Source organism: Vanellus vanellus (assembly GCF_965231255.1).
Source record: "Vanellus vanellus genome assembly, chromosome: 2".
NCBI classification, from domain to species: domain Eukaryota; kingdom Metazoa; phylum Chordata; class Aves; order Charadriiformes; family Charadriidae; genus Vanellus; species Vanellus vanellus.
The window spans coordinates 99644816-99655369 of NC_138906.1; the positions used below are offsets into that span (position 1 = coordinate 99644816).

General features: G+C 39.8%; 1 protein-coding gene across 1 annotated transcript in view; it reads left to right on the forward strand.

The window, feature by feature from the left end:
• The window catches only part of LOC309669383 (sodium-dependent neutral amino acid transporter B(0)AT3-like), a gene marked incomplete at both ends in the record, with an annotated part of 30203 nt that extends 22172 nt beyond the window's left edge, over positions 1–8031 (forward strand). Inside the window, 5 exons of the mRNA XM_082480031.1 lie at positions 550–706; positions 2327–2531; positions 4113–4272; positions 6086–6248; positions 7819–8031. Coding sequence (XP_082336157.1) covers positions 550–706; positions 2327–2531; positions 4113–4272; positions 6086–6248; positions 7819–8031 — 898 coding nt within the window. The remainder of the gene's footprint in view (positions 1–549; positions 707–2326; positions 2532–4112; positions 4273–6085; positions 6249–7818) is intronic.
• Between the last annotated feature and the right edge of the window lie 2523 nt (positions 8032–10554).

Genomic DNA, 10554 nt, shown 5'->3' on the forward strand with positions numbered 1-10554 from the left:
AACATGCCTTTAGAGAATTTATTGTAACTAAAAAGGAAAAGCATCTGTATGGAGAAGTCCAATATAAAAATGGAAATACTATGGCACTGAGGCAAGAATGATCAGGGGGAGCGCTTGTAAGACACAAGACAAATTATAAAACAATCCATTCCAAGTAGTGAATCAAGGGTCACATCTCGATCCCAGACTAGCATTAGTAGTAGTTAAAAAACCAATGTCTTTTCCTATTCCACCAGATTCACTAAATTATTAAACATAAGTGGTGGAAATGGTCTGGAGAGCTGATAAAATACAAATAGAAATGTTTTAGAGACTGCATCTGCATAAAGTCCTTAAGAGTTTGTATCCGAAAGAGAAGATGTCGCATAGTCTGAATATTTTCCCCTAACTACTTTATATATGTCCTTATTTAATATTTTCCTTTATAGTGTAAACAACAGCACAAAAAGTAAACACAATTTTCTATTAACATCCGAATACATGGCATAGCATTTCCAGCCACATCACCTGCAAACATTTAAACTAATGATATGTTGTCTTCTCTGGCAGGAACATTATCAGTATCATCAATGAATTTGATCTTCCAGAAGAAAGCATCATGCGACAGAACTATACAGCCTGGCTTAGTTTCCTAAATTCATCATATCCAGAAAAAATTGCTGGACTCAGACTGAAAAGTTGTGACCTTCAAGAATTTCTTGATCAGGTACCATAATTGCTTTCAACAAAGTAACCTTTAAACAAACTATGTAGAAGGACTGGTATCTTCTTCTTACAAGTACTGGTACTTTACTCTACTTGTAATGAACACATACATAATCATGAAACAAAACAGTTTTTCAAAATTTGAAATAATAACACTGCTGTAGGATAGTCTGAACTCAAAGCTGTCTGGTACAGCATGCAAATTTACACATTATTATCACAAAACTAATCTTCAAAGGTGCTCCTACCCGGAGCCTACCACGGACATTAGATTCAGTGCTACTTTTGATTACAGGAATAATCACAACCAAGGAAACATAACTAGATGAAGTATAGAAAAAAAGATGATTAATGGGAGTTTCCTAAAATCATATTTAGGAAAGTATATAAAAAAAAAATCTATTAAAATGTTCGCTGTTTGTCTTCATTCACATATATGACTAGCAGGAAGGTATCTTGTCACTGTCTTCTCTTTTATCTTCCTTTCCCCATCTTTCTATTCCCTCCTGTCCTCTCCCTTTTATTCTTCCTCTTCTCTGCACAGGATATCACAAATATTTTCTTTTTCCCCAACCCCCCTTTTCCCTTCCAAAATACATCATTATCCTCTCCCTTTCCTTCTTTTCCAACCCTTCTAAAACATCTCCCCTATCACTAAACACAAATGTTTCTTCTCTGTTTCCTTCTCCAACTTCACTCCCCTTGCTCCAGTAATCCCACCAGTTACTCTCATTTACTGCTCACCCACTGGTACTCCCTTGTTACAAGTCCTTACCACCCAATGAGAAAAGAATGGGACCATGGCTGGAGGACAGAATAAGAAAGCAAGGAGCTTGAGGAAAAAAATAAAATAAAATCTTAGGACAAAAGGGTGGACACATTTGCTAGAAACAGTGTGCTAATGCACAATAGCCTTAACACACAATGATAGTGAAACAGGTTATTTCACTCACGTGATGGAGAAGTCCAAGAATGACTGACATTCCAGCCCTGACATGAGTCCGTTTCTGTTTTGTTTGGCTTCCTCTAATGGCACCCATTTCTGAGTTACGGTTTGACATATTTTACTTCCGCAGCATTAGTATTTTTCAATGCTTAGATTTAAATATCTTTGTTCTTAGGAGACTGAATTCAAAGAAAATTGGCTAAAATTGGGGGTTTCCCTATTAGCCCTTTCTGCCCTGGTAATAATGTGGGGTTTTTTTGTGATCAACAATTCACCAAGTCTCTTGCTGCTAGAGTGGCAACCATATCCTTATTTACATCATTTTCTTTCCAGCAGCTATTACATCATAGATTTTTTTTTTTAACATATTTAAAGATGGCATTAGCAAACAATTACAACTCTCAGATCTGCTTCACTCTGGACCCATCTCTCTGTGCAAGCTAAAATTCTGCTCTATGGCTGTCTACACATCTCTGATAGACCATTTAACATTAAAATCCCCACAAACACTCCCCACTACCCACTTTCTCAACTGCTGGCTGCCACAGATCCCCATAGGCTGACCAGCACCCTTGACTCCAGGGAAGGACAGAAGCATGTTATAATTCTATATGCATGAAAAACTACATTTATGCCATTATAATGCATATGTTTATCTGTCTGTGAAATCTGCAGAGCGTATCGGGAACTGGCTTGGCTTTCATCATTTTCACTCAAGCCATCATTCTCATGCCAGGCTCCCAAGCCTGGGCCATCCTGTTTTTCATAATGTTGTTCAGCTTGGGCCTTTCTTCCATGTTTGGGAACATCGAGGGAGTCTTCACGCCTCTTCTAGAGCTTCGAATTATATCTAAATCAATACCCAAGGAGCTATTATCTGGTAAGGCATTTGCTTTGCTTTGTTCAAAGACGGTGGCTTTTTACAGATGCGCAAACTACCAACTGCTTCGGAAGTATCATAGAGAGATTAAGAATTTGTAATATTAACGTGGCTATCTCATAGCGTTAGTAAGGGCAATGGATTGTGTTTGCAGAAGATAAGCACATAGATGAGGTAGCAGTTATGGCAGAAGCTGTCAGATGACACTATTATATTGCCCTTGACAGTTTTTTCCTAGCTTGGGAGAGCTGTTTCAGCCTGAGAAAGCCTGTTAAATTGCTGTTCCTGGAGTCAAGTTCATTCTGAGCTATTGTAAACCTCAGGAAAAGCCTTGTCTTCACTTAAGCCTAAACAAGTCACTTGAAAGCAACCAGTTACGTCAGCTGGTCTACCACCTGCGCACAAACTTACCACACTGTCACAACTGTAAGATAGGTCATTCACCCCTATTTCATTCATGTTTATGCTGCTATAGATTATTTCATGTTTACTGTGAACACACCAGAATAGAAAATTAACACTTGGACACCAAGGAATGAGCGTGTGTGATACTGTTCTTGCACCAAAACCAGAATCTTTTCAACCAGAGACCGTTACTGAACCCAACGTGCTCTGCAAGAACCAGACTCAGTGAGAGTAGGAGAGATCCTATTGTGAAATTGGTCTAGAAAAATTTCTGGCAGTTTAAAGTAATGGATTAACACTTCTGCAATGTGCCCTTTTAAATTCTTATGGGGAATATTGCTGTCATGCCTTTTTTTAGAGTCTTCCTGTAGCATCTAAACTATATCCTTGTTATTTTACAACTTTTTATGTGGAAACAAATTTATTTACAACTTGATGAGGTAACCGTATTATCTTGAAGTTGATTTTCCACTTGTGAGCTTTTTAAAAAAAAAAAAAGTCTGGACCCAATTTTACACAGCATTGAAACAAAGGCCAGAAGCAATTAGTAACACAACACAAGGACATACAAATTGATTTGCAGTCCATGCCTGCATCCAGCAACACTTTCCCTTCTTTCCCACTTTTTCTCTCAATTACCCCAAATCCATACCTTGGCTAAAGGGGAACCGACTGTACAGAAGTGTGGTGAAACCTATACCATACACGCCGGGATGTAAATGGATACGCACCTTTGTAGCTTTGGGCCCTCTGAGGAAATGAAGGGCAGAAATCCAGGGAGCCCTCACACTTCTCAGGTGGTGGCTGCCTGTGCTTTGAGCCTACAACTGCATGGAAATGAGGGCACTTGAAACTCACCAGAGCAGTCAAAAAATCAACGTAGGGCAAGAACATATAGCACAGCCCAGGCTGGAAGCACTAACAATGGAAGGATGCTCCGAGTCACACGGGTGCATTCCTCCTGCAGAGGGGTGCCTCTTGGCCAACACAGGGGAAAACTGAGTCTGAGAAGTGATATTAGCTCCCCTATGGAAAAAAACAGCTTGTTGTAGCCCCCCAGAAGGAAAGACAATAAAAATCACCAGAACAAGACCAAAAATAATTTAGAACAAAAAATATACTTACCAAGTTCAGTTCAGTACTCCAGTAACAAAGTTGCCTTTTTTTTTTCTTCAGGTGTAATATGTCTAATTTGTTTCCTCGTTGCTCTGTGTTTTACGCTGGGTTCGGGGAGTTACTGGATTGACATTTTTGACAGATATGCAGGCTCATTGCCTCTTCTTGTCATCGCTTTCTTTGAAGTGGTTGGGGTTGCATATGTGTATAAAATTAAAAGGTATGTTGGAAAGAGAATTTTTTTCTCATAAGAGACAAATGCATTGTCCTCTCAATCCGTGTATGTTATATACAGGTATACAATATTAACTTATTTCTCCAGCACTTACCAGTTCTGTGAACATAGTTATCATTCTTCAAGTCTCCTATATTTGTAAAACAGGAAGGATAATCTCTGCATAGCTCTTACGGAAGGGGGCATCCTAAGTTTAAAGTCAACAGCCGTTGTAGTTCCTTGGCCAAGAGGAGTTATACGGTCTTTCAAATACCCTCCCGCTACTGACCTTTTGTTTTGTATACTCTTGTGGTTTTTGTTTATCACTATTTTTTCCCCTCAAACTTCATAGTAAGCAACATGCAGTAATCCCATGTTAAAAGGCTCAGCCTGCATGCTAAGAATCTTCGCAGTCACAGACACTAACCACATTCACTCTTTGGTTTAAAACTTTCCTACATCCTTTTTAATTATAAATGCCAGAAACCTTATCTCATTTTGATCTAGAATAAATCTGCCTTCTCTGCTCGGGGCCCCAGTCCAGAAGTTAACTCAATTCTCAGTAAAGGTTAATCTTTTCCCCTCTATAATCTACGCAGTTACATGTTGGGACCTTACCTTTCCATTTCTTACTCTGGCACTGGGATCACGAAGGTCCTGATTTTTTGTGGATCAGTTTGTAGCCTGTATAGATAATGAACTCACATTTAGCCAGTGCTGTTCCGTATCAAGGTGTTTGTTCCAGTATCATCCCAACTTAAGTCTTATAGGCTACGATTTTAAAAATAAGAAACAAGAAAAAAAAAAATCTTCCTCAATTACAGCTAAAGTCCCTGCATTACATTTTTTATATCCACTGTTAAGATCCTTGGAACATTTCCCATGTTAAATAGTGATAACTCCCAGGCTATATCATCATAAACAGTTTCACACATCCCTCTTGCTGGCCATACAGCTAGCCTCAATCTTTCATGATGCAGAAGTAGCAACAAAATCTGGTTTCACACGCCACAACAGACTCTGGATTACACAGAGTATTTTATCTGTTGTGCTAGTATACTTTTACCCTTTCTTCTTTGTTACTGTGGGATACAAGCATAGTCAAATCACTTCTTCCTAGTTCTCAAGAAAATTTCTAATATCTTCAGTTAGATTAACAGAATTGAAAACAAAGCTGCTGTTTGAACACACACACACACACACACAACACCCACAATTCCTATTCCAGATCACAAAACTCTTTCCAACTTGATAGATACAGGTTATCATGCAACTGTGAAACCCAGAACCAAATATCTACTGCCCATTCACTGTAAAAAAACTCTAAGAGGTATATGTAAAAGATCAGCTCCATATCCAAACTACTGCCACTACTGACCGCAGATGAAGCTGGCTCAGGTCCCAGTAATTTTATTCCTGACCTGATTTGATTCATTTGGTGCTGGTTAATTCATACTTCTTCCTAACAAGCTATGTTTGTTCCCTTGGCAATTTTGCCTTTTTAAAAATGTTTGAATAGTTCTACAGAACCACTGTAATATCTTCATCACTTATTTGTGCTTAGAAACCTCAGACCAGGTGCTCAGGTATTGTAAACTGGCAATGTAAACTGATCATTCATGCCTGGTAGGGATCAATAAAGACTACTTTATTTATATTATCATTTACTTAAGTCTATAGTAAGTTATTAAAGAAGGCTATGGAATGGAAAAGATTTAGGGAGCTGTACCATGTGTTTAAAACTTATGGAAAAATATGAAAAAGTGAAACTGTTACCACTTAGATCTGACATCATCATAAACATGCCTTCTCTTAAAAGGTTCAATAAAGATGTGAAATGGATGACTGGACGGAAACCCAATCTCTACTGGCAGATCACATGGAGGTTTATTAGCCCTTTGCTCCTGCTAATTGTCTTCGTGGCCTTTGTTACTCTTCAGATACAGAAGTCGCCGAGCTATGCAGCCTGGAACCCTAAATATGTATGTTCCCAAGTATTTTCAAAACTTCTAATAAAAGCAAGAGTTGTATATTTTTTTCCCTTACCAGATCCTTAAAAATCATTACCATCTACTGCTTACCTATGGAATGCAGCCTGAAGTGATGCTATGCTCAGAATGAGAAGGCTCCAGTATGCATACAGGTTACACATACTAAAATGCATTTCTGTTAACAGAGCCTTTTCTTGAGGAGTCCTGCATACTCCATGCTCCATATTTCTTACGAATGTGTGTAATGAGGGATTAGAACGTTTCTCCTATGAGGAAATCTAGGAATCTAGGGGATTAGAACATCTACGAGGAAAGGCAGAGGGACTTGGGTCTTTTTAGTCTAGAGAAAAGAAGACTGAGGGGGCATCTTATTAATGCTGATAAATACTTAAAGGGAGGGTGCCAGGGGGATGGGAAGAACAGTCTTTTTTCAGTGGTGCCCAGTGATAGGACAAGAGGTAATGGGCACAAACTTGAACATAGCAAGTTCCATCTTAATATGAGGAGGAACTTCTTTGAGGGTGGCAGAGCACTGGAACAGGCTGCCCAGAGAGGTTGTGGAGTCTCTGACTCTGGAGACATTCAAAACCTGCCTGGACGCCGTCCTGTGCAACCTGCTGTAGGTGACCCTGCTCTGGTGGGGGCGTTGGACTAGATGATCTCCAGAGGTCCCTTCCAACCCTGACCATTCTGTGATTCTGTAATGCAGACAACTGTTGAAATGAAATGTCTCCCAGACACTCCATACCTACATGGGGTTCAGAGGTGGAACAAATGCATAAGAAGAGCTTTAGAGATGCATAGCAGATGCCAGGGATGAAAACATTTCTCAGTGAGAACTACCAATATCACCTGGGGCCCTGATTCTACGAATGTGTACTTTTGACAGGCGAACAGGGAGCGAGGCAGTGGTCTGAAAACAGTGTTGGTTAATGCAGCACTGAAGATATGTCAATGCTGATAACATTTGATCTTTTTGTCACTGTTTCACACCAGTTGCAGTTTCTTGGATGCCTCTCAAAAACACCCTGCGTAGGGGTTTGAAGATCGACCCTGGTCTTAAACTGCACGAGGATTACACAGTATCAGTGTTTCCTTCAAACACCATTAAGTATCTATCATCCCAAAGTAAAACTCACAGCCACAGACTTGCAGAAATTGTATTATCACCATTCTCTAAAAATTTCTCATATAACTCTTCCCTATTTGGCAAAAAGCATGCTTGGTAATTGCTGAAACCAGATAAGCTCTGAGTACTAACACGAATAATCAGAGCTTAACCAAGAGACGGTGAAAGTCTGATAACTCTTTGGGCAACCCCTGCATTCCTAGGAATGTGTCACACTTCCAGCTATAAATCTTTGAAACTGTAAGACATTTACAGCCATCTTTAGACTCACGGGAAGGGTATACGGAGGACACGGCCACTGAATGCTATTGTAGAGCAAGAGTAACTTTTGCTACCCTTACTATACAGCAAAAGAAAATGCAAATGGAAATCATAGCAAAACGTAAGCATACCTACCAATTATCTCTTTTGCTTGCTTTTTTATCTCCATAGGAAGGCTTCCCTATGAAAGAGGAGAAAGTTTATCCACCTTGGGTACTGGCCATCTGTGTGCTGTTAGCTGTCCTTCCTTGTGTGTTTGTACCTCTGGTAGCACTCTTCCATCTGATCAAACAAATGCACAGAAGCAAAGACCCAAGCTTTGTATCACCAGAAGTGTTTTCATGTCAGGGGCATAACAGCAACTTTTCTCATCCAAAAGAATAAACACCCATTGTATCTGTCTGTAAGTAAAAATAAGGCAACGTTTGTTAGACATGATTAGTTGTAGTATGGTATTATCCAACCAACCTGGTTAATGCAGTTCATATGCTTACAGCCAATTAATAGCAATCTATAAACAGTGCTGCTATGTTTCCTTTATTTTCAACCAATTTCACAACAGTTATATTAATCTTGTCCCTCCTGCATCCTGTGCAGAATCCTACATACTGACCAAGTACCAGCCCCACTGCTTTAACCCTTTTCATGCATTACCAACTTCATGTCTCTCTCCAGCCAGACTTTAAACTTGGAAAGCCTGATAGTTATTGCAAGTTTCCCCTGTCTTCCTTAACTTCTCTTCTAAAAAAGAAGAGTCTGCTCCTAAGGATCAGCAACATAAAAATTGGAACACAAGCACAAGCACAGTTTCATTCACTGACCCCGCTCTGAGAGATGTAGAATGGAAGCTCTTGAAGAGTAAGGACTCCTCTTGTCCACTACATTCTGCTTTTTGTAAATCCCTATACACATTTAAATAGCGGTTATCTTGTGATTATTTCATACTCTCAAGCATTGCAAAGAGCAAAAATAAAGCACCAGCAGTTAAAAGAATGTGTATTAAGTAAATCTGAGTAATTAAGTTTGTACAAATCTCTTACTTTAGCACATTCCAGAATTTATTGTAGTGGAAAATACTGTTAAAACAAACGTCAATTTTTCCCTCTTAATTTCTCACACCGGACACAGTAACTGAATACTGTAATAAAAGTGCACATGTATGGAAGCCTCTCAGTGAGCTGCAACCTTACATAACATGACAATGAAGTTAATCCTTACTCAAAACCAGGTTTTCCTGTACTTGCCTGCAGATCCTGGCCACTCTGCAGTGATGGGAGATGAGGACTCCTTGTGCCAAGACACTTGAGCAACCAGCAGCCTCTGAAAAAACATAGGGAAAGGATGTGAGAATAAGGTATGACAAAGCCTTTAGGCTGAGCAATTAAGAATCAAGGAAAAGAGAGGAAGATTAAGGAAAATGGAGATAATTTCAGTATTTAGCCTTATGACAGGCTACATACTAGTAGGGCACCATAACTGGTAACGGGGATTTGGTCACTCAGTGAGGATGAATGAGACCAACTCAAACTCTGCAGAGGAAAAGCAGTTACCTGAATCCTTGGAAGGGGCACAAGAGGAACTGCAAGCCTGGGATGAAGGAGGGGATGATTTTTATCTTGCTGCTTAAGGAAAGAGCAAGGTAAAGAGAGAGAGATTTTTTTTATGGTTTTTCTTTTAGATTTTTCATTTTTAGATTTAGTATGCCACTCACACAGCTGCTGCTGCAACCTCTTGTCCTGCAACTAGCCTGGACAGTAAGACTCTCCTGGAGCACTGAAATAGCAGTTTCTAGCCCGTCACACAGGATCCACCAGGGGATCAAAAGCACACCGTGCCTCTGCCTGCCGGAAGGAAATGAACGGGTAAACTAAATGTGTGCACAGCAGTCCCCAGGCCAGAGTCTCTTGGTCCTTCCGCTATGTGGGAGGAATAGTATCACCCACAAAACAGTTGTGTGCCTGGGCTCTGCATCTTTTTGTATGAGAGCCATGGACTTGGCCCATGGTCTGCATGATGACACCCAGCAATTCCCCATGGTAGCCTGCCAACAGCCCCAGCTCTTCAGGTTAATAGCAGGGCAGGTACCCCAGCATGGAAACACAGCTTCTATTATCACAAACCTCACAAGTCACAAAAGTCCAAGCAAACTTCTTGATGTTCTACAGCTGTGCACCGTCAAGACTCTTGACAATGACACAGAACATCTAAATTGCCACTCTGCCTGCTGCAAATTGAATTTAAAAGGTTATGAGTAAAAAAGGCTTCCATAAAGAATGAATAATTAAAAACCCCAATATAATTACAATTTTGAGTGTATTTTCACATAAAAGCTGTAAATACATAAATTTTTTAATTAACTAAAGTGTATACTCTATATTCATGCATCTGACTACAGATAGCTAGATGTTCACTAAAATCATATATGCAGAGTATGTGAAGCAGGTTTAAGTATTTGGGCAGAGATCTGCTCTTAAAGAAAACTACAACCAACTACTACAGATACAAGCTGAGAAAAGAATTAAACGAGATATATATATATACACAAGACTTTCAAATCTATAAAACCTATCTCGAGTCACTCTCATGACACTCTCAGACTTCTTGACTTTTGAGCTGCCCCTTCCTGTTCACCAGAAGGGAGACTTCATGGGTCACTGGACACACAGTTCAGCCTGGGACAGGTCCCAGGGGGAAGACAATTTTCAGTTCCAGTAACTACAACTCACAGCAGGGAAATGCACTAGCTGAAGTTACTGTTTAGCTGAAGTAGGCATGTAGACATTGTGATGAGCAATTCTTGCAGGAACATCACTTTTCTGTTCTCAGTGCACTTCTCATGTGACCTTTACTAAAATTCCTGTGCCAGAACTGAAGCCTTATTCCAGTAAAATTAGTGCTACAATCTTC